This window comes from Periplaneta americana, chromosome 2 (assembly GCF_040183065.1).
Source record: "Periplaneta americana isolate PAMFEO1 chromosome 2, P.americana_PAMFEO1_priV1, whole genome shotgun sequence".
In the NCBI taxonomy this organism is placed as follows: Eukaryota; Metazoa; Arthropoda; class Insecta; order Blattodea; family Blattidae; genus Periplaneta; species Periplaneta americana.
Window position 1 is genome coordinate 29,248,716 of NC_091118.1, and position 25,560 is coordinate 29,274,275.

A 25,560-nucleotide genomic window follows, 5' to 3' on the forward strand; every position below is an offset into this window, starting at 1 on the left:
GAGAGATTAAGTATGGCATGATAAGTTGGAATTGATATTGATGGTACCTTAGCCTTATAAAAGTAATCAATAAACGAATCAAAACAATATTACAGTACAAAACAAAGTTACCTAGGTGCTGTATATGTTTTAAGTGTAACAAATATTTCATAACAAAACTCTTATCACATTATGCTTTTAAGATGATATTGGTGAGCAACCTATCATCAGAATATTAAATTATTTTCTCGAAATGTGCTGAAGCTATAGAGCTGACATTTTTACAACTCATGGGCACATATCTTTTGCTTATGATGTAACAGTAGTTGCTTTGTTAATTCATTTCTTTACAAACAATTTCCATGCGAATATTTTCAAAATTTAAAATACATTATCTTCAGTAATACGTATTTACGGTATATTATATTTACGAAAATATTCTGTAAGGCTACTAAATAAATAGGCCTATATCTGAAAATTTCACTTTTCTATAAAAAGAAGTTGAGAAAATATTTCTTTTGAATAAAAAATCAAACTTGTGAAAAATGCGCATTATAATTAAAACTTACATTCTTATAATGCACTTATACTTCTCAGACAAATCTAAAAATTAACATGGATACAATTTTAATAAGTTCTCTTCCCTTTATCTATTGAATTAGTGTTGGCCATCTCTGTATATAGCTGGACCAAGCGGCATATACCACCTCTTTTGACTGTCTCTTTCCTTTCCGCTGTAAATCGCTCAGTCTCTCCTGGGCTCTAAAGCGCGCACTTGCTCCTATGGACATCAATTGACATGCCTGATGTACGCATTTAATACATCATATCAGAGTTCACAGTTATAAATCTAAATCTTCGTGTTTACAGGTTTAATCGGCCGCATTGTCATGAAATGAGAATTCAGGAAAATGGCGACTGCAGTATTTCAGTACAGCACCAAATGAGCCCGGAATTCGTATCTTGTGGCGAAATCCTTTTCGAGCAACAGGATCTCACAGACACGAGATCGAAATCCTTCGTGTGTAAAGTGTGTGGCAAAACTTTAACACGAAAACACACTCTTGCGGAACACGTGCTAATCCACACCGGCGAGAAGCCTTTCAAATGCGATACGTGTGAACGGACATTCTTACGAAGGCAGGCCCTCGTAGCGCACACCGCAATACACGCGGCCAGGCAGCCGTTTATATGCAAGGATTGCGGGAAGGTTTTTGGGATGAAGCGCAGCTTCGACTCGCACATGTTGATACACACCGGTGAAAAGCCATATAAGTGTGACGTTTGTGAGAAGAGTTTCAGATACAAGCAGATTCTTGTGGCTCACACGTTCATCCATACTGGTGAAAAACCGTACACATGCAACTTCTGTGAGAAGAGTTTTAGACAAAGACAGAGCCTTGCAGCTCTTAAATTGATACACACTGGCAACAAGCCTTTTAAATGTGACATCTGTGGCGTCGGTTTCACTCGAATCGAAGCTCGTAATAAACACAAACTAACGCATTCGGACGAGAAACCTCAGAAATGAGAATTGTAGTAGTATATCGATGGCTGAGAACCAGAGTATTCTAAGTCCAACTTTTTATAAGAAAGAAATCTGGAACTGCCTCCGCGGTCTGTTGGTCAGCATGCTGGCTTCCAGATCGGGAGGTCCCGGGTTCGATTCCCGGGCTGGGCTCTCGGTGAATTTTTCTTGGAGAAGAAGAATTCCCTGGGTGTCTAGAGTCTGGAAATTTGTATTAATGTGATTGTGAGTGTACCGGGTTAATATTAATTAACCAATCATCACAAATATAAAAATACATCAGGTCTGTTTCTGTTCAGTAACCTGAACACACGTTTCAGCGTCACATTGTTGACAAGTAACTCCATCTGTTAGCACAACCATAAAGCATCTAATAGATGCTATAGATTTACAACGGAAAAAGAAGAAAAAGAAATCTGTGTTTCATTGTGTTCCAGTTCTTGTCTGCATATATGAATCGAACAAAATTGTAAATATTCCTCTTCATAAGGTTGCTATGAAGCTATTCCAAATTGTTTCATGAAGCTTTGAATGTCAAGAGCTTAAAATAGCTCTTCTGAAAAAAAAATAGTAAAATGGACTTGGAACAGTCTGATTCTCGGTCATCGATATTACGATGCAAGGTTGAGAAGTGCTTTTTACAAAATAGAGGAAAAGTTCGAGAAACTAGCAGAGCGAGTTTTTAAGTTATCGAGATTTTGTAACGCACTTCACAAACGCGTATTGTACAACATTTTTCCCACAGTCATATTTTTGAAATTGGAATTACAACATATTAAAAGCATTGAACATTTAAAGCAGTATTATTCCAAAGCTTTCGCAAAGCTATACTACAGGGTCTTTCATAAGTGACGGATCTATCGAAAAATCAACTATTTTGCATATTTTTTTGAAATGATGTTCATCTTCACGAGAAAGAACCTTTCCCGGTGCCGTACAGTCGATTTGGAAACAAACATCCCCTTCCCTTGCCACCAGAGTTATTAAACGAAAGAATGGTTAGTGTTTTAAACCTTTATTAAAGCACATAAATATAAAAATAGTTTCAATTGTTGCCAAATTACGGTCTACAATTTTCAAAATGTCTTCTGTTCTGCTGAATGCACAAATGTAAGCGACGTATCAGCTCTTCATGGACTCTGGTGAGCATGTCAGGCGTAACCATTTGTATCATGTATTCAATTCATTCCATTAGTTCAGGAATGGTGCGTAGTTTAGTCGCATAGACAAGATCCTTGATGAATCCCCAGAAAAAGAAGTTCAGAGCAGTCAAATCAGGTGATCGTGGAGACCAAAAAATTGGGCCTGTGCGACCGATCCATCTGCCTGGAAACACTTAATTTGAGCGACAGTATTTCCAAGTTCAAACCAGGTAGCAATTTTTCTCTTGTACAATAACGTTAAGCGGCTGTGTGGCATTTTATCATTCCAGTCTATCACAACAATGGGTATAGGCATGACCGTATGCCATTATCCTTGGCGTATAGAAGGCAATGCTCCAGGTTATATTAAGTCCTTGGCGTATAGAAGGATATGCTCCAGGTCATTTTAAGTTGGCATCAAATGCACATTCACATGGATAAGTAGCCACCTCTGGCGGCGAGGGGAGGAGGTGATTGTTTCCAAATCGACTGTACGGCACCGGGAAAGGTTGTTTCTCGTTGGGATGAACATCATTTCAAAAAATTATCCAAAATAGTTGGATTTTCGATAGACTCGTTACTTATGAAAGAATCTGTATAATTAGTATTTAGTATTTATTTATTTAACCTGGTAGAGATAAGGCCGTCAGGTAACTAAGCAACAGTAAGTTCACTGTAATGGGTCTCTTTCTGTGTAGTTTTATGTTATGAAGATTGATTACCCTAGCAAAAAGTCTCTGTGTGGGAATTCTAATTTTCAGTATCTACAATAGCTGTAAACACAACAAAAATGCGATCGTGCAAAAAATGTTTAACTTCTTTTATTTTCTCGAACATACAATAAAAGAAGCAACAATCTTTACATTTTGGAGTTTTTGTAATTATAGTGTTCCCCCTTTATCCACTGCTTTAGTTATCTATGGTTATCCTCGATGACATCTTTTGCCGTGGATGCGTCTGTAAATTCAGTGCAGTACTAGGGTGCCATCTCAGGAAGTGGAACGACAAATTTTCAGACCAGTTTTGTCGCGTCTATAATTTCTAAACTACACAACATATTCCAATGAGGTCCACACCTGTGGAGTAACGGTCAGCACGTCTGGCTGCGAAACCAGGTGGCCCGGGTTCGAATCCCGGTTGGGGCAAGTTACCTGGTTGAGGTTTTTTCCGGGGTTTTCCCTCAACCCAATACGAGCAAATGCTGGGTAACTTTCAGTGCTGGACCCCGGACTCATTTCACCGGCATTATCACCTTCATATCATTCAGACGCTAAATAACCTAGATGTTGATACAGCGTCGTAAAATAACCCAATAAAATTAAAATTAAAAAATATTCCAATGAAGTAAACGGCGATCGACAGACGAAAGATCAATGTATCCAACGTGATCTTGATTTGGGGCGGGTGACGACATCTAGCGATACGCGGTAGGAGTAAAGTTGCATGAACTGGCGGTTCGCGCGGCAGTCGAGGCAGTGTAACGCGGGAATGCGAAGCGATAGAACGTTCACTGTGGTGTCAAACAATTCATAGCGAGCCAGGTTACAATTTAAATTGAGAAACAATTAGTAGTCGACAAATTAAATTGAAATAATTCGCGAGTTATTTTGAGTAGATATAAAATTTACAATGTGGAAGCATGTGCATCTCAAATGGGAGCTTTCAAACGATGGAGCAAGATGTTTACTATAGCAACGAACATGTTTACTCCCAATGCATTTATGATGGCTACTTTCAGGAATACCAGCACAGCGAAGGTATACCGGGTTTTCAAAGTACCCGGAAGGAAGAGATGTTGATTGTCACTGCAATTCTGTCGGCGACGTATTCACGCAAGCAACTTGTGACCCTGTCTCTGATACAGCATAACCCGATTCTTTGTAGTATTTTAACGCCTGGCGTCTTAATCTGAAAAGTTATTTAGAAAGTGCAGAATTTAGTCGCACGCTGCAATAGACTGAGTTATAAAGTTTAAAGAAATAGGTGTTAAAATGTATTTGGGCCCAACCTGTATTCATATGATAGGCCTACTGATTTTCATGAATTTTAACCACGAAATTCACAAGTTGGGCACTTGGAGAAAGAATACTGACATCTGGTTTCATAAAAAAAAAATGCGTTCAAACAAAGAGAGAGAGAGAGAGCGCGATTGCACGTGTTCATCAATATAATAATGTATTATTATTATTATTATTATTATTATTATTATTATTATTATTATTATTATTATTATTATATTTCCTCCAAGTGTCTTACTGTTTGTAATTTGTTAATTACTCCCTATCGTAGTTACAGTGATCGCTATTGTCCGCTGTTTCACGTATCCGCCGCGGATACAAGGGGATTATTGTAATTACACATGATAAAAATAAACACTCTTCTTGAACACTAAAACCCAACAGACACACTATTTACGAGCGAAATGTTAGTAAAGGCAAGGCACTAGTGTCATAGATTATCACAACTGAGAAGCAAACATTCTGACAGGGGCAGATAAAGTTTTTTTTTTTTCCTTCCACCATGTTAATAATGTCAAAAGAAATGCATATGCAAGTTTTGGCCACTCGACCGCAATTACGAGGCCGTCCAGAAGATGATTTTCCCTGGGGCCATTTACAGAAAAAAAAAAAAGCACAATTGCATGGAAAGATTTATTGAAACGGATACAGCAATTGTTGCGCTATTTGTCAACATATCCCCCACTGGAATTGAGACATTTGTCATACCATGGGATCAATTTTTGTATCCTTGTGTCGTAGAAGTCAGCCGCCTGGGATCGGAACCAGCGTTTGACAGCCGTCTGCACCTCTCTGTCGATCCCATGATAATATGACAAATATCTCAATACCGGTGGGGAATATGTTGAAAAATAGCTCAACAATTGCTGTGTCTGTTTCGATAAATTTTTCCAATGAAATTGTGTTTCCTTTCTGTTAACGGCCCATGGCGAATTAATTTTTACGGCCTTGTAACAGCGGTCGAATGGCCAAAATTTGTATAAGCACTTTTTTTGTATCATTATTAACATGGTGAAAAAAAACTTTTTTATCTGCCCCATGTTTGCTTGTGAGAGAGAAGAATCACAAATGCTACACTCGTATGAAGGGTTTGAGATAACGTTATTCGTTACTATGTCAAAGAGCTGAAACTTTTGGCGTAAAATAATTAAATACGGAACATGAGGATGCCATTTAGATTTGTGCCGGATCGCGAAATTGGCAGAGACTCCAACAACGATATCTATGTGACAGCGGTCGGAAAACGTAGTACATTTAGAACCTGTAGTACGCGATTTCTCAACCCCCATCCTCTAGTTCACTGTACCTGCAGGGTTTGTTGACATTTTTCAATGTACTGACTTACGTAGTTACCAGCGGCGACTTAATAAGAATCTCGCTTTTAAAGGAAGGAAGTGAATCGAAGAAGGCAAGGAAATAATATTTCCACAATAAATGAGAAGAACTGTACTTCTTTTTGTGTGTGTGTGAGGAAGGAGAGAACATTAGACGTTTGCTGTGGCAAAGAGCGTAAACTAGCCCGCTAAAATAAGAAACATGCAATAGCACTTAAAAAATTTACATCTTGGGCTTAATATTTTAGATTCAATTAATTAAAATTTAATTATAATTTTCTAAAAAAAATGCAGTACTTTTATTTTTAATTACAAATTAAAATATGTATTTACGCATCTACTCATACTAATTTCGACATAAAATTCATTGAGTTAATATAGACTAATTTGCTATATTTAATAGATTCAACACTGTCAGCTTCTCCTAAGGCTGTGGTTGTCAGCACTCGCTGTAATGGGTAGAGTGCATGGAGGGTAAGGACCGTTGCTTACGAGATTATATACAAGCTGGCGCATAGCACGATCGAGAGTGGGTCTCTGAGCGTCATTTCTGCCGCTAGGTTCGCCTCGCAGTCCTATTAAATGATGAATAGTTCCATTACTAAGCATTGTGTTTTGTGAAAATTCTTTGATTAATTTTGCATAACTGCTCGAGTACGAAGATTATAAACATAACAAGCATATTACAGTCTTATTTGAGATTTATTGAGGACTTGTTAAATATCAGTATGAAGATTTTCAGCGTCATTTAATGGAATTTACAATTTTGTTTCCCGAAAGTCTGAATTTGTTCAATTAAAAATTTTGCTTCCAAACTACATTGTTCATATGGTTAATTTACTTTGGCAAGTTGATTATTTTCAATTCCGTGTTTTTCCTTCAAATTTCGTTCCCTCTAATTTTGATGTTCGATTCCCAGTCGGGTTGAATTTCCTGGTTTAGATTTTTTTTCAGGGTTTTTCCTCAACCGTAAGGCAAATGCCAGGAAATTCTGGCCACAACATCCCTGAATATCAACCGGACTCATTCATCGCCGAAATCATATTCATAACAAATCATTAATACATAAATACACAGTCGCCATCTAGTTCACAACAATAGTACACAGGCCTTCGGATTTCACACAGAACATAAACTCGCGATATGACCAGAGATGTTACAGCGAGTATAAATAACAGCAAGGAAAAAAATAAATGTTTAATTTTCTCATGATTCACAAAGTTGATAACTGTATAAATATTATTTAGTATTTACTATTTCAAAACAATATTCTGAAAACACATAAAAACAAAATACTTATGTGTAATGATTTTCCATTGTTTTTGCTTTCTTGTTTCATGTGGTTGCTTCGTTGTCCATCCTTATTGATAAGTCTGTCAAAGCTGCCGTTACTTAAATGGGGAGAAAATGAAAGGCTGGGAGAATTCTATCTCTCAACGTGACCTATTATTTGTTGGGCACACAGTATTTTACTTGTTATGCAATGCATAGTTATTTATTTATGAGTCTCTATCACCATGGCATGGCGCGTCCTCAGGTTGCGGATAGAGGAGAACGGCCTCCAGATTTGGAGGGTAGCTGAGAATATATTGTCGTGGACAGCCGATAAGGGGTACCGTAGTCCTTCAGCTTGGAGGTTGGGCGAAGGGCTAAAAACCCATCACCGTGAAACATAGCTTGTTATGAAATCTCAAAATACGTATTAATTGGGAGGCCGGAGGGAAAAACACCTTTAGTGGAGCCGAGACGTAAATGGGAGGATAATATTAAAATGGATTTGAGGGAGTTGGGATTAATCTTGCTCAGGATAGGGACCGATGGTGGACTTATGTGAGGGCGGCAATGAACGTCCGGATTATCTAAAAACAGTACTGTTCTCCAACCAGGAGATCAACCGTGAAAGGAATGTGCTTACTATTGCGTCATCTATTGGAACGAAGTAGATAGATAATATTACCGTTATAACGCCAGTTTAAAAACCATGCGCTCTCCTGCATATGTTATTTCCTTTATGAAGAGATTAAAAGACCAGGAGATTAACTGTGATCTAATTTTGTAACTAGGATAGTATCAATATGTCTGTATCAATGTTATGGTTTGTGCTGTGAGAGCTAGCCAATAGAGATAAGAGTACCCACGTGTGTGACCTTATGACATCAACATACATTCACAGCATTAACCCCCTTCGTCTCATCCTGCGGAGCACAGTAAGTATGCAATGCATAGTGTTTATTATTACGTTATTGGTAGCTCTGCAGTCATGCCGCAAACTTATATTACGTTAATGTTGGCAGCTTTGCAATCACGGCTAATGGATAATATCATTATTTACTACAAATAAACAATCTCACATATTATTGCACTAGAGTTGGTGCACCACGAAGTGCTGAATTAGGAAGTAAAATAATTTATTTCACTACAATAATCACTGTTATAAAAGTTATTTTACAGCTGATCTTGTGTTGTGTCATATAGCTAATAGTAACATACACATGAAATCGTATGCAGGAAAGTGAGACTGCATTAGCCTATAGAGGCCTAAAGGTTATCATTGTTAGTTTTGTTTATTTGTTAGGGCCATGTAATGCTTTTATTATTCATCTAATGCCGCTCTCAGTGTTGGCTACACTTGTACTGAATAATGTGCCGAATTTGTTTTTGTGGAATTAAAGAAACAACGTGAAATTGTGAAGTAAGTATTTTATGCCTATTTTATTTTTCCCTTAATGCTTCATCGTGTTGTTACTATCTTACATGAAACACATCTTTCATAGATTCTGCAGTAAACATCATCATCATCATCATCTTTTTTAGAACTGTTACAGCAATTTGCTTTTGTTCAATTTGTTTATACTTGTAGGCCTATCAAAGTGTTTCTTCATGTAACTATATCTTAAGTTGATTACGTTGATACCTACGCTAGATACTTTACCGGCGTAGATGAGGTGATAGTGCATTTCCATACTGATGTCCACACCTGTGGAGTAACGGTCAGCGCGTCTGGCCGCGAAACCAGGTGGCCCGGGTTCGAATCCCGGTTGGGGCAAGTTACCTGCTTGAGGTTTTTTCCGGAGTTCTCCCTCAACCCAATACGAGCAAATGCTGGGTAACTTTCGGTGCTGGACCCCGGACTCATTTCACCGGCATTATCACCATCATTTCATTCAGACGCTAAATAACCTAGATGTTGATACAGCGTCGTAAAATAATCCAATAAAAAAAATCCATACTGATCAGGGACTGCTTTCGGGCGCAGGTTCGATTCCCGCTTGGGTTGATTATTTCGGTTTTCCCGACATTTTCCCTATTTGTAAATCCAATGTCAGGTAAACACATGGCGAATCTTCTGTTTCAACTCTTCGAATACCATGTACCATTATCATTTTCATCAATGGTAAATAGTGTAGCTGTTGATGCAACGTCGTTAAATAAAAACGTAATCTACTTAGATTTTCTGACAATTCAAACTTCATCAGCTTCTACTTAGAACTTTTCAATGCATTTAATAGCCTTTTCCCAATGCATTTCTTATCAAGTAGGCTATACACACAACGCCCATTTTCCATTTAAAAAATTTCTTCACGATTGCGCTACTAGAGAAAGGTAGGATGAGTTTATACTTTGTTGGCTTCTAGTTGAGTCATGTGGCGACACCAATTTCTGACCGGAATGTGGGTGGAAATTTCCTGTGAAAGAGGCTGCATCGGATGTTTTGAATGTAAGCTTATTGGTGGGTAGCTACATAGATAAAAGTGAGTTTTTGTAAGGTCTATTATCAGCGACAGAATAGGGCCCATTCAGACGATACGGGAATTTCTCGAAACGGGCATTTGTTGGAATGGATTGTGTCGGAAAGCAGTGTACGTACTTCCCCCCCCCCCATGCATAATAAAATTTACGTTATACATATACCGGTACGGGGAAAAATCGAACATTGTCTACACTGCTGTTCGCAAGAATTCGATTGGAATAAATGTCCGTTTCGAGAAATTCCCATACCGTGTGAACGGGTCCTTAGGTTTGACTAGTTACGACTTTTCGTCGGTATATAGATAGGCCTATGGATAGACAGGTAGATAGGTAGCCTATAGCCTACATCTTCCTTTGGTAGCGCAATTGTAAAGAATTACCCTACTTTGCAATGCGGTTAATTTTTTCCCCCCAAAAAGGTATTTATAAGTACATGCATAATGTGTGTTTTTCATTTAATTCAGAAGTGCAAGTTCTTAATCCATCTTTCCAGTTATGATGGATGATATCGAAGTGAAATCTGAAGTTGACCCATTAGTTGCACCAGAGAATGATATAAATATAGAAGACCGTTTGTCTGCGGTAATGTATACGACTAATGTTATTTTTTCATGAAGTAAAATTCATGTATTGAAAATACAGAAATCTAGACATAGAGTGATTTTGGTGCTTTAATTAAACACAGAGTGGTTTGGTATTTTAATTGGATGGAATTACGCAATAATAGACCAACCGACAATTTGAAATAATGAGATATTTGCACATATATGTTGATGGCAGCCTAATTTAACTCGGATAAGATCAAGAATGCGATATCTGGATTTTGCTGCTATTTATAAGCAAAAATTCGTTTATTGCATAAAATTCATTTATTTAGTTTGCTTTGAAATATTAATTTAACTGCTGGTCTCTTATTAAAAATCGGCTAGTCTTTTCTTATATTATTTGTGCTATTTTTTTTTGTAATAGTATGAATGCTATAATACCTCTTGCATAAATGTTTTATAAAAAAAAGAGATTTATTTCAATGGCCAATATCTCGAAACAGGTTTTTGGCGCTTGGCCTCTTATTGCGGAACTCCGTCCACTTAAACATAGAGTGCTTTGATATTTTAATAACGGGGGGAGATGTACAATTGAATTTCTGTTACGCATATGATCCAATATAAAATTACAAGTAGACAGTAGTTTGTTTCTTTCTACGTGAGTGAGGGTTGCTTTTTTTCTGGTACTGATATGTAGGCCTAGTATTTTTCATTAACACTTTTTTTCCTTTCTTTAGGAAGAAAATTTGCTATTCCAACACATGGATGTAATGAAGATGGAGTCCCAGGACTCCATCTCTGATCACGATTCAGTGGAGAAATGTGAAAACACTTCTTTTTCTTTCTCGTTTGCTGCAGTGAAATATGAACCTGAGGTGAGTAGTATTCAATATGATTTCGTAACTTTGGTTTTAACTCGTCCTTCTGTAATGGTGAAACAGACTAACTTCTGATGTTCGCTTGTTTTTCTGTTCCTCATTGTATAAAATTTTATTCTGTCAGTCCTAATTGTAATTTAAAGTGTAACGAAAGCTTGATGTTTTCTTTTACTCATGTTTGCTTGCTGATATACATAATGACAAGTGTGTCTGCCTAAATAATGTTCTTGTGTGATGTGCACAAAATTGAAGTTTATCGTAGCCTATTTGGGCACATATTAAGTGGTTTCGTTTGTTTACGTCTTCGAGTAGGTACTAGTTGAAAAAAAAAAAAAACTAAGCAGTAAGCCATTTGCAAAATGATATTTGAAGTGAAATGCATAAAATATAATATGATAAAAACATATTTTTATATATGATAATCTCATGAATCGCCCTTTTTTTCTGTTTTCTCTCTCATGTTCACTGTACGACGACACTTTTCTTTTGCAGGAAGAATCTTGTGATGTTGATATAGTGAAGGAGGAGATGGTGAACGTAAAAACAGAGGAAGGTGGCTCTTCTAATAGGTGAGTGCAATGAAGAGTGTATCTTCATCTTCAACTTGTCTTTCATTGTTTCATTATAGACGTTTAAGACTTAAAGTTACGATGTTTTTCCCGCTTGTGAACAAAATTCATAGTCTTAGATTTAAGCGTGCGTGCTGAAAAATGAAATGATGATAAAAGGTGATGCAGTCGATGTTTTCTTGAATTCACCTTTGAATTTTCTTGCGTAGGAAGTGGCATAGTTTGTGATTGGTGTTCAGATTTATCTGTAGTAATGTCACGAGAGGTCTGAGATCTGCCGATAAATCCACGAGCGAAGCGCGTGGATTTATCTGGGAAATCTCAGACCTCGAGTGACATTTATTAGGACTATTTCGTGAATAAAATAAAAATTTTAATAATATATCCCTAAAATTCGATCACAAAATGTTAATAATTGTATATTAACGAATACTTAACCTATTCAGACATTGTGAAGTTGAAATACTCGTAGATGAATATCGATTATTGCAATAAAGAAATTCGATGTTATTATTCAGTAATGCCAATTGCGAAAATCGAAATACAGGTTTAACATTGTTAATTACATGTACTGCACTTTTCTCTTATTATTATAACAAATACATTTTCATTATCTGCTGAAATCATAATTTAATTTAACAGTAACAGTGGGGACAGCTATATACCAATGCTTATGTATTCACAGCGAGACATGTTGCTACACAGTGAAGCCATCTCTGTATAGATAGGCCTAATTAAAACACGAATTCTATTACGCCATACGAAAGGCAGTTTGATCAAAGACATTATTACTATGCAAGGTCTTTGAGTTTGATATGCGATGATGTTACATAAATTTGAACGTCTATTAATTGTTTAATTTCAATACAAATGTTATAGGCTACAATTTTATAGGTTACGTTAGGCCTACCTGTGGAAGCAGGACCAATGTCAGCTGTGCCTTGTTTCGACCGTTACTTACAGTGAGTGCTACACGAAAGCATTTTTTATAGCTCGACAAACGCATTCTCGCTGTAGTGTGTAACGGAACTAAAGCTGCATCTACACAGTTCAATATTCCAATCGAGTATGCGTGCAATCTGGGAAGAATAGAATCAAGTTTAAAAGGTACGTTCAATTAAGATGCATAAGGATTTTGTGTCTACATGGTGCGCCGTTTTGAACGTGGTCTTCACTGCGTAAATATATTAATTAATATTAAATATCAATCTTGCATTCATTGCTTTAAAGTTGAATGAAAAGTTTAACCGCGTAGTTGCATCTTAATGTATTCATGATCATCAATTTACGGGGAAACAGTTGGCGACAACGACTAAACAAAAGAACGACCATGCGATAAATTGATAGCGATAAATCTAGCTGCAGAAATTATCGCAAAGTCTGACTGTGATTGGTTGGAATTCAAAATTTCATTACACTTCATTGGTCGAAAATGGAATGACGTCATATAAACGAAATAGTCATCATAATCGTCTTCATCATAAGATTATAACATTAGAAATAAAATTAACTTTTCATTGCTAACCTAATTATATAGGATGGACTAGAAATACCACACAAAATTTCATAAAACGGGTGTTCAATAAAAAGAATAGCTAAATTCTGATGATAAAGACGTGACATTTTTTCTTGTTGAAGGATGTATCCTTAGGAACAAATTCGTACACACGTTTTATGTTTTTTCACTTCGCAGTCAGACATTTAAAAATCTTGTTTCAGATGCTAATGTTTTTCAAATTTTAATTTTAAAAATTGTTATTTTGCACGTGCTTAACCTGTATTTTAAAAATATCTACCTACAGGGCAGACATTAAACGTGCACTCCTTTGTGAACATTGTTACGAATGTAATAGTTTCACCAAATAATTCGACGTTACCAGCCAATTAAACTGCTTCATTAATAAGAAAGTCTCCACGCGCAACTGATGTGCCTACATGGAGAATGCCCGCGCGCAATTGATTTGTTTACGTCGAAGCAGTTCGCGCGCAACTGATATACACCCTTAAGGTACGGTCACACATCGCTACTTTTGCTGCGCAACGTTTGTACTGCAGCTGCAAAAGTTGCGTGTCGTGTTCACACGTAAGCCAAAAGTAGCGCGCTGCACGCTACTTTTCGTGCTGCGCAACCCGAGTGCTGCAAAAGTTGCAACTGGAGGTTGTGAGTCTGTTCACACACAAGGCGCTACTTTTGCAGCCGCAGTCATGCTGCAGGTTTCCATCTCCGTGTTGACTTCTCAATATACATTCTGTGGTTATGTTCGCATTATTAAGAAACTCATGCGAAAGCTTCCTTATCTATTATTTGCTTTTCTGTCGTATCTAGTATTCAGAAATTGGCATTATTTTACTATAAAGCTTTTAAAAACGCCTATGTGCTTAAATGGTAACCAACAGCATATTCACGTAATCAATGTTGGCAACCCTCCTGTTTGAAACTACGCTACAGAAAATTTAAAAAATGAATTATATCGTCAGCAATTATGTTCAGACTGTGTTGTGCATTTAATAACTGTTACAAATAATTTATTTTCATCACATTTAACGTTAAAATATATCCAAACAATAAAAGTATCATTGGCACATTTGGGTGGCAACACTGGTCGCAACCGCAGCAAAAGTTTCAACAAAACCGATATCAAAAATGCTGCGGCTGCAACCCTGAGAACCCTGTTCACACGTCGCTACTTTTAAGTTGCGCGCAGCATGGAAAAGTAGCGGGCAGCAGGTTCGGCAGCTGCTACTTTTCGGGTTGCACCGTTGTTCACACTTCGCAGGTTCCAATCATAAATGTAGGGCGCGAAATCATTTCTTTCGCTAGTAATACGCTTTGTCTAGTACATTGTAGAAGCTATGTGGTAGTACGCGTTCCTATGACAACTGTCATTTGATGAAATAGCGCCATATACTCATTGCTTTTTTCTTAACGTGGAATCGTCTATAGTGATTATAATCTTTTCGTACATACGAAGTGGCTTGCATCGCAGCGCTTTCACGATGATGAAGAGTCCAGCAGTCCAGCATTGTAGGTTAGCTTCAGTCACAGGCGGAAGACTTTTATTACTGCGGTATTCAAAATCTCACTAAACGCTGTAAGTGTCTCAATTTAACCGGAAACAATGTAGAAAAAGTTTGTAGTTTCAAACTGTTTTAAACAGCATATATCAACATATGATTGATTATTTATTCCGTCAATATGGCTTAAGCAATGAATTACATATGAAAGAAAATTATTGATGTATTACATCCTATTTTATCTTGATACTAACGTTTTCGCTCCTAGTGGGACATCTTCAGGTGCAAGATAGAAGTATCATCTAAAATCAATTACAAACAAGATTTACATTTGAAAATGCCATGACTACAATGAAATGGTGACAGTATTATCCATACCAATATTAAATGTCCTGTCAAAATGTTAAAAACAAATTTAATTTAAAACAATGTGAATTTACATAGTTATATAAAGTCGATCCCCTTGTATGGATATCTCAAATATATTGTTGCCTATAAGATGATGATCACAATAAAATCAATAAAAATATTAAAATATACAGAATTAAAACCTTATATTATTAAATGTGGAGTCATAAAAGCGTGTATAACTAATTTCATGGAGCGAGTGGAATTCTCGTTAAATGTTCAATGCTCTCGTATAACATCATGCGAGTCTAATCATCATACACGGGTTGTTGAGCAGAAGGGATGTGTTTTTTTCCCGTAATCAGTCTAATGGAATAAACTGCAATCTGATGACAAGCTGTTTGTATTCATTTTAATAGAGCAATAGAACCTATGTAGTTGTTTTAAACAAATCCCATAACCACATTGCCATTTTTGTTACAGAAATTTATTTTATGATTAGCCCTTCTATAAATGATGGACATAGAAGAATAAATTTCTGTGAATACTGTATATTTATTTCTTTACTTTAAATGTACCGTGAACTCTCGATTATCAACAATGTTTCAATATTTTGTAATCATTAATATGTTAGTTAATGTTTTATACTTCGTTCCATAATGTCTGACAGGCGAAGTAAACATTGCCGGCAAGGAGGAGAAAAGTGTAATTGCTATTCAACCAATAGCAGAGGTCTTATTCCGTGCTTGTCTCGAAGTTGGGTGAGAGTAGAATGAACGAACGCTTCAGACCGCCTTCTCTCTCTGCTGGAAATGTTTACGTCGCCTGTCAGACATCATGGAACGAAGTCTAATAATATTATTGTCTCCCCTCCTCACGCCAAAAAGGAAGCAGATACGGCTTCAGTTGTTTCAGTCAACTTAGACGCGGATTTGTTTGTGTTTATAGCGCATTATTGTCTGTCATCAAGGCTGGGAAAGGAAAAAGGAAACGTCTAGTATTGTCAATTCAAAAGAAGTTAGAGATTATACAGAAACTTGAAACAGGGTATACGGTGAAGCAAATAGCTCTGCAGTATGGTTTGGGTGATTCTACTGTACGAGACATCTTAAAGAAGAAAGAGAAGTTGGTTTCTTTCGCATCTGCGTCTGATTCTACAAGAGCCATGATGAAACGAAAGACCATGAAGAAGTCGACGTATGAGGAGCTGGACAAAGCGATGTTGGAGTGGATCATCCAGGAAAGGGCCCGAGGGACGCCTGTGTCAGGGCCCATCTGCATGAAACAGGCCAGAAACTTTTTTGAAGCCCTGGGAATGGAGGGGGAGTTCGATGCATCTTCGGGTTGGTTTACGCGCTTCAAGCAGCGCCATGGCGTCTTAGAGATCAAGAGCAAGGAGAGGAGAGTGCGAGAAGTGGAACCTGTGCCGGTGAACATGACGCACGCGACGGCGCTATTACACGTTCAAGGCCTGCTGGATTACCTGGAGGAACAGGACGATAGTTCATTGACTGACAAAATGGTTTTGCGAAGACTACAGTCAACAATTAGGGAAAAGTGTTTTCCTTCAAAAAGAACAGATTAGATCGTCAAAATTTAAATGGACTATGAAAAGGGCAGGGCATAGTTGCGCCCCACGGTCAGGTAAGATGCAGCAGATAAAAAAGGGTCCCTGTTTTGTGGGCATAGTTGCGCCCCGTTCCTATCAGGTAGAGAAAAGGGGATGACATAGTTGCGCCCCGAAGAAACAGGTAGAGAAAAAGACACTACGGAAACTCGAGTCTCGTAATCAACCAACCTTATTGATTTCTTATTCGATTTAATATTTATTAAAATGAACACCATGAAGTTGGCAGTACTTTATTAAATGCTTTTCTACTGTTCATGCAGCGATTATCGATAGCCTACCGTAAAAATGAACACCATGAAGTTGGCAATACTTTACTGACATATTCAAATGAGTGAGTCGTTCGAATATGGAGCCTTAGCTGTCTTGACATTTTATTAGTGACTTTCACACCGTCTGTGGCGTATAGTGAGGTTAATTTAAAATGAATGTTAAGTTTAGTAAAAAGGGTAAAGAGTTAACAATTTACAATGGTTCCAAGTTTCAATTTGCGGAACCCTGTACCGTAGGGTTAAAATATCGGTGCACAAACAAAAAATGCAGTTCATTTATTGTGTGAGATCGATAAAAAAATGTTATTTTAAATAGCAAAATTTGTCATATGCTAGCCTACCTGATTTCAATGCAGCCACCAGTATAATATTTTTAAGTAATTTATTTATTTTATGTACTATGTCCATCGGGGCGCAACTATGCCATGTCCATTCTCCTACCTGATTTCTTCGGGCGCAAGTATGCCATGTCCATTCTGCTACCTGATTTCTTCGGGGCGCAACTTTGCCATGCCTAGGCCTCCCAAATGACCGCGGGGCGCAACTATGCCATACCGTATGAAACGTGGTGTTTAGTGAAAGAAAATGAAATATTATGACATATAAATATTTGAAATTTTCTGTTTAATTTGAAATGTTTCATTAATATTAGTTCGTTGTAAGTATTTTCATAATTTTTTTTGGACGATCATGCCTTTTTTCCCTTACTTACCACTGTTGTTTACATCCTTCATAAGTTGGCAATACCGCACGTTCTCTGGTTGCTATGCAAACAAAAGAAATAACACTGCGGTAAATAGAAATAAATGGAACTTTTACTTAGAAAAAAAAGTACTTTTTCATATTATCATCTTTTAGACTTTTCCGGGATTAACTTAGCGCAACGATTGTTTATGCTTCTTCAACCTCTTCATCCACTAAATCCTCAACGAATTCTTTCACCATAATCTTAAAATGGTAACAAAACTTCTAATTAAACTCATTATATTGATGAGATTAATACAAATTTAATTACCAGAAACAACAATAACTGTTTACACTGAAACAAAATAATCTACATACTGCCTTGGCAACGACATTTAGACTTTCTTATGCGAGAAATTTTTACTTATCAAAGAAATTTATGCAATATTCAGAATTAAAACCAAATTTATTTAAATGACGGTCGTCCAAAAAATAGTGTGTGATAACCATGCGTTAAGTGCGTAACATAATCGAGGAAACTGAAAATATGTCGTTGTTGTTGTTTTCTAATGCCAGGCGTTTGACAATAAAGTCATTTGACCTCTTGCACTCCAATATTTTTCAAAGATATTATCATGGCCAGCCACTGAAGCACAGATTTTGAGGGGTTCCGAATCCATTTATTGGTATATTGGAGTGAATATGGCAAGTTGTAGCCGATTTAAGTGAACACCATATTTTAACGTTTTGGTGGCTACTTCATTCACACACAACCCCCAGAATGTCTGGAGGACCACACCTGCTGTTGGTCGACGGGTCCATTGGACCTAGCTGGGAGATCTTGTTGGTCACCAGCTTTCCCTCCTTAAGCCACTGGAGGACGATTTTAGTGCCATAGCAGGTCAGCACTAGGAACAGAACAGTAGAAAGAGAAGGAAGGGCAGGGAAATGAACCCCTAGGCCTCGAATGCTCTAATGCCGTCAGGGTCGAAGAAAGTAAGAGTTCAGTCAGAGGACTGGATAGGAAGGGTAAAGAGGGAATTAGGTATTGAATAGAGGAAAATTATACCAAATTCAGTCATTAACTCATCAAGCTGACCAGTGCTAATTGATGAGTAGCCCCTCCCTTTAGTTCAGCTTGTAAAATTATGCTTACTAACAGCTGCACCACGGGAAGGTAGGGATGGGACATTGGGTATTTGTCCAGGTTGGTTCCTTAAAGCCTTCAATGGGAAGGATTAATGGTTCTCCCCCCTGTATCCGACAGATACCCTTTTGCAGCCTTCTGCTTCGCCTCTTTTTTCAAACAGTTTCCTCGATTGTGTTATAATCCACTTATCACACTTGTATCGCAATATACCTGCTACATATTTAAAGCTACACTGAAGTTAAATTTTGAAAATTAGAATACAGTTTTCATTTTTTGAACACACTATTTGACATAAAAATAATATACATATACACCTGCAGCTTGGTTGGTAAATATGTTGTATATTTTTTAAAGTGTTTCATAAAAAATAATTTTGATTGTTTTTCACCCCTCATATAACAGTGATTTCTAATACAAGATAGTAAAATTAGATTTTATCCATGAGTGGAAAGTTTAGCCCCGAAGATTAAGCCGAGGGTGATAATTTCCACGAGCGCATAAAATATTTTTACTCTCGTGTGCTTTACATTATTTTATCCATTACTGTTACCTAAATTTCATTACTGGTATCTAAATTTAATTTTAAATTGTATGTCTTTCCTTTGTAATGTATTGTATGTGATGTTATAAATGAATGAATGTATGGATTTTATTGTTGCTAATGTGTTGGTTGTCATGGAAAAAGAATTAATTCAGTGCTGTGAATGAAGCAACTATTCACATTGCTAAGAACGGTAAAGGAAATACCAATTCAGATATCAATTACTAGGGATAAAAATTATTCTTAAACTGAAATTTCATAAATATTTTTAAAATGCTGTCGTTAATAATAATTGGTATGGAAATTTAAAGTGTGTGCATTAGTTTTGTCTAAAAAAATTGTTTATATTTCTGGAGCTCAGATACGAAACAAAAAATTGCCAGTACGCACAGAGCATGTGCAGTATGCTATAACTGGAACTTGGAAAAATTCAAGGGGCCAAATTATTGTTTCTGGGTCTGTAAAAATTATTAAAAAGAAATTCTTTGAAATTATATCGACATATCCATGCAAACTTTCATACAGTACCGATAGAATGAGCCGTAAAAAATTTTTCATGCAGTTAGCTCAACATTTGTGATGTGTTTTGAACATTGGCAAAAATACAAAAACTAAAAACCGAGGAAAGTGGAGCTAAAGAGTAGATGGAGACTGCAGACATTTAAAGCTAGCACATCTTTAAAAATAGCTGCCAAAACTAGTGTCATAAGGGACGCAAGTCTCTGAAATTTTGCGAGGAGTTTCTTTCTAAAAATTAAAAACAAAAAATTTATTTTTCTCATTATTTCACTTTAGTGTACTCTTTATGTTACTGCACGGCCTTTTTTTTGTGAGCGGTCGTTCAGCTAAAATTCAATTCCTCAGGAACTAGAAGATTATGGTTCGTCTCGAATTCTAGTAAAATCTACGCGCCTTATGTTGGCAGAATTTGTTTTTTTAACGTTGCTGCTTTAGTATCAAAAGTGGTACCAACTAGTGGTGGGGTGTGAGAGCACCAGTTTTCCATTTCCCCAGGAACTGTTTAATCTAGAACTCTGAAAATTTTACCGTTCTTTCATAATGTTATTGTGATAATTAAGATCTATTGCGATAGGGCCACAAGAAATAATGGCACCATAAAAATTAACAATGATAGAAAGAAACAATACAATTACGTAAATCAAGTTTAAAAAATTACATATTGGTCTGTAGTAGTGGTATCTTGATCGGAAAAGATCAGTGAATTTACAACATATGAACCTATATTTTGTGAAATTTTTGTTACATTGCTTTAAATAATTCCAGATAAAACACGAAATGAATTTTTTAAATTTAACACCACCGGATTAGAACTTTTTATTTACTGCTGTCAAATTGAGTAATCTATCTCTTTTTGTAGCTGCTAATTTAGTTTATTGCTTATTTTCTGCTATTTTTTATTTGTATTTAAATGTGTCTGTGAATGTTAATAATAAAAGTATTAAAATAGCCCTAGAATGTGTTTACTTGTTAAGATTAATTTTAACCTATAAAATAGTTAATTTTATGAAGTTGTTGGATTAATTCGTTGGTGTACGGGTAAAAGGAGTTGTTATTTTTTGTGCAAATGAAGTTTTGTTCTCCAGGTGAATGAAAAAGTAAAATTCTACAACTGGATCGGCAAAAAAAAAAATAATAATAATAATAAAAAAAATAAAATAAAATAAAAACAATACTAGCATTGATGTAGAAAATTATTTTCAATAAGGGTCCGAAATTTAATTTTCATTCATCTCAAAACTAATTTTTATGATTTATCTCCCTTTACCCAAACACCATCGAATTATTGTTTTAACTGCAATATTGCGGATAATCGAGAGTTGATTGTATAATGAAACATTATTTACTCGATAAATCTAGCATTTCTGTAGAAATGTTTTGACATGAAGGGTTCAGAGCCATAGTGGGCCAAGCGCCATTCATTAAAAACGGAGAAAGCAAGGGTTGAAGTTAAGTGAATACCGTAGTTTAATGAAGATTGACATATCATTTAGTTTGAATGTATATACTTTATTTTACTTGCTATATGTTTCAATTGAATTATAGTAATAACTTCATTTTAACCCTTGTTTTCTTTGGTTTTAGTAAATGGCGCTTGGCCCACTATGGTTCTGAACCCTTCATATATTTACCGTATTGAAGTATTATTATACAAAATACAGGTTGCCTACGAACAAAGAACCGGAAACTTAACTACGCACTCACACACAAACACATACAGGGTGTATTCTGTGTGTGATAATGAATGACTTGATCGTCTTTAAATTTGCCTCCATTAAGTGCTCTTTTAATTTACAATGACTTGTTCACATTCTTGTAGTGGCAGAAAAAAATGTAGGGAATATCAGAGTGTCTTTAGCTCTGTTCACAGTTCACAGTTGATGATGATATGCGTTGTTTGACAAATTTTGTAAATGTCAGATTGTTGTCGCAGAAACAGGGACTCCAGATTCTGGGTCTCCAGAAAATTAGTTCTGAGGCACCTTTAGCATGTTCTATAACCTATATAAGTGATAGGAAATTATTTTAGCAACTTCTTGTACATTTTCTCAAATAACTTTGCATTGAGGCGTTCCCTGGAATAACAACTTAACGTACGTTACGTCGTTCTTCCGTATTGAACCCTTAAGGCTTATGGATCGGTGAAAATAACGTAAAAAACATAAAAAATGGAAATTTTGTTTTCAACTCAAAAAATAAAATGTTTTAATTTTCTAAATCTGTGCTTGGTTTGGCCCTATGACAGTTTCAACACCCTTAGAACGAATTTAGAGAGACCAGAGCGTGCGGAGCCTGAAGCCCTTTAAACTGGCACTCATCTGTCTTTCTGACAGACTTTGTTTTTAATTCTAACTAATTTTACTTTTCATTCAGTTCATATTTCGTGCTGTATTTAGGAGAAAATGTGTGTAGAAGCCCTGTATAGGAAGGAAGGAAGGAAGGATATCGATAGTATGATTATATCATATAGCTTACATGCTGTACTTTGATACTCGTTTTCTCGATTTTCCAATTTTCAACATTTTGTAACATTCAAAATGCTCTAATGAATGCAGTTTTTCTCCAATCTCAGAGAAATTTTGCACAGAAGTCCACAGAAGCATGTGAAGTAAAGTGACGCATGTTTTCCTCTGCTATTGAAAGTATTCAAATCACCATATGTTGAGGATGTGATAAGTTAAAAAAAAAATCGAAAAAATTAACAAGTAACAGGGTAAATATACAGGGTGTTTAAAAATACTTTCACAAACTTTGGGGGCATGTTCCTCACACCAAAACAAGAAAAAAAATGTATATAAACATATGTCCGAAAATCCTTAGTTTTTTAGTTATTAATGAAAGAACACAATGAAACATGTTAGATATTGTCACCTTGGTAGCAACTTTAATTAATTGAGACACTCATAACAATGAAAGTTTACGTTCAACGCGTCTCGAGGTACAATCCAACAACTTAAGTTTGTAACCGATAATAATTAATCGAATGATAATATCGATACAAGTCTGCTGATGCATCCATTGCATCCTAGATGGCTATGTGTTGCCAGGGATTCCATGATCCGACGAGTGCATGCGTGAGTGGAAGCAAGAGGAGAACATTTTGAACACTTGCTACCAAGCTGACAATATCTAACAGATGTTTCATTATGTTCTTTCATTAATAACTAAAAAATTAAGGATTTTCGGATATATGTTTATTTGAACATTTTTTCTTGTTTTGGTGTGAGGAACATGCCCCCAAGATTTTTCGAAGTATTTCTGAAACACCCTGTATTTTTCTCAAAACATAATTGCAAAAACATGGAAAGCATGTGTCATATTTTACATAAATGTGTCAGAAGTGAATTAAATATAAAAAAAAAATGGAACAATTATAAATTTATAATTCAGTATTGGAAAAAAAATATACAAAAATTAATTATAAGTAAACTAGTTGGAATATTAAAAAGAAAATTTGTGTATTGCATGTCAACATTGTAAGAAATAAGTGATAAAAGTTTCAGATTAATTGGTGTAAAAATGTAGAAGTTAGAAATTTGACCGAACCATAGCCTTAACAGCATGTCCCTCCTGACAAAATATTATTTCCCTCCAACAAACATAGCGTCCTCTAGAAACATTTGAATGCCATTCTACGCAATGCTGTTATATCAGATGTAATTTTTTTTATGTTTTATATCTAAAAAATTTGGTAGTCAAAAGTTCTCTTGCCAAAGAATGCCTCAATCTCTCATTGAACGATTACAGATCTTTTATTTCAAGTCTGCATTAGCAACCTGTATTATTCTCATTACTTCTGCTTGTAATATTGTGACGAATTTACGTAGTTACGTCATCAAACGAAGTGCCGTTACTGCCTTAGATATTTTAGATCTGTCACTCTATATCAGCCGTCGGCAAATTTGTACTCACTATGACATCACTGAACGCAAGCCGCAATACATAATATGTAATACCGGTCGAGGAGTACAGAGCACTCCGTTCGGATCCCAGTGGCGGACTCTCAACCCAATCATCTGACGTAGACTACACAATATTGATTTATAGATGGACAAATTATATTTTACTTCAGCCTTATTTTTACTGTGCTACAACAACCTAGGAAAATACGTTACAAATTGCCATTCTTAATACAACTCATAAATTTTCGTTTGCTAGTCACGATCTTTGTTTAGATATTAGTTTTCGTGCAGAAAACAAGGGCCGTATTCATAGACATTGTTAGCGCGGGCTTCCGGTGGATGATCAGTATTCATGAACCAGTGTTAGCGATATGATATGATATGAATCCCGTACAAGTAACCAGTCGATAGCCAGGGCTAGTTTAGCACGCTCGTAGCGCGGGCTAGCGAAATATCTATGAATAGCACCCCAGGTGTTCCGAAATATATTGAATATACAGCCAAACATAGCAACTATGTAGGGTAACGACAGGCGACCTATGAAAGGACTACTCATATTTTCCATGGAGAGCATTTTAAATAAATCTAAGCCAGTCTGGTGTGTTATACAATAACAACGTTTTATGTCCTCACTTATTCCCAGCTCTCTTAATAACACGTTAGTCCACCTAGTAGACTTTTTTTAAAGTCGTATTTCGAGTCCCGTATGTTACTACAGATACAAGTTGCTTTATGTTCAGATTCATTTCTTGTATATATTTTCTTCATGCTTGGAATAACTCCTCTCTGTTGTATTTTCTTTAAGTGCAATGACATTCTTATACAGAGAGATCCTTCGTAACTTCGCGAGTGAACACTACCAATTCTACTGTATCAATATCTATGTTTCCACCTAAAGCGAGAGATTAGACCAGTGCTTATGCATCTTTGATTTTATTTCTCGTTCAGTTTGTGTTTCAATATCCCTCATCCTCCTTTGTATTGTTTGTGTGGATAATTTCGTACTGTTAAGAACGTCAGATTATTCGGGACAAATAATGTTAACAATTTTATTCAGACATGTTTTAATGAACTGTCCATTATAGCACCACAGTCTACTATATACAGTCACGAAGCTTGAGTTTTGAGGGTGCTAGAAACAATAGACTGTGACGGTACTATTTTGCACTGCCTGTAATGAGGCGATATTAGCGATCCTAGTGGTGAGCAACTATCTAATGTTTGCATATTTACTACGTATTGAGCTTCGCGACTGTATATACTAGACTGTGATAGCACTTCAGCTATTGGCAAAGCAATATTATAACTTGCATGGAGTTCCATTTGACTCGTAGCTTGCTTCATCATATTTTAGTACCGGAATTGTTATTTGAATTTATTTATTTATTTATTTTTATGTTTGATTGCTTTATCCCGTACAGCTCTACGAAAAGAGAATCGCTTTTATACTTATTTTCTACTGTATACATTTCCGTTTACAATTACATTGGATATGTTCATGCTTACCTATGATTTCGTGATAATCTTATGACGTGTCGTAATGTCGCTAGATGTCTGATTTATAAGTGCCTATTAGAATTTTAGGTCATAAGAGGAGTCTACATTGTCGCCATGTGCACAACAAATACGGTTCCTCCCATTCTTCCTTAAACACACGTTTCCGAACAGACATTGAAGGTTTTGAGAAAGATGGGGAGTTGGATGGAAGGGAGGGGGTGAAGCGAAGACAGTTTACTGCGCTACCCCTGCGACGTCACTA

The 25,560-nt window shown here is 36.3% G+C and overlaps 1 protein-coding gene across 4 annotated transcripts in view; it reads left to right on the forward strand.

The window, feature by feature from the left end:
- LOC138691533 (zinc finger protein 182-like) overlaps positions 1-25,560 on the forward strand; it is a 77,586-nt gene that overhangs the window by 44,552 nt on the left and 7,474 nt on the right. The window contains exons 6-9 of one of the 4 annotated variants that reach the window (XM_069813619.1): positions 10,245-10,333; positions 11,034-11,171; positions 11,667-11,743; positions 16,055-19,740. In XM_069813619.1, coding sequence (XP_069669720.1) covers positions 10,245-10,333; positions 11,034-11,171; positions 11,667-11,743; positions 16,055-16,691 — 941 coding nt within the window. In that variant the 3' untranslated portion in view covers positions 16,692-19,740. Of the gene's footprint in view, positions 1-849; positions 3,512-8,205; positions 8,694-10,244; positions 10,334-11,033; positions 11,172-11,666; positions 11,744-16,054; positions 19,741-25,560 lie in introns of those variants that run through there. The other 3 variants (XM_069813586.1, XM_069813578.1, XM_069813630.1) reach the window with 3 other exon arrangements.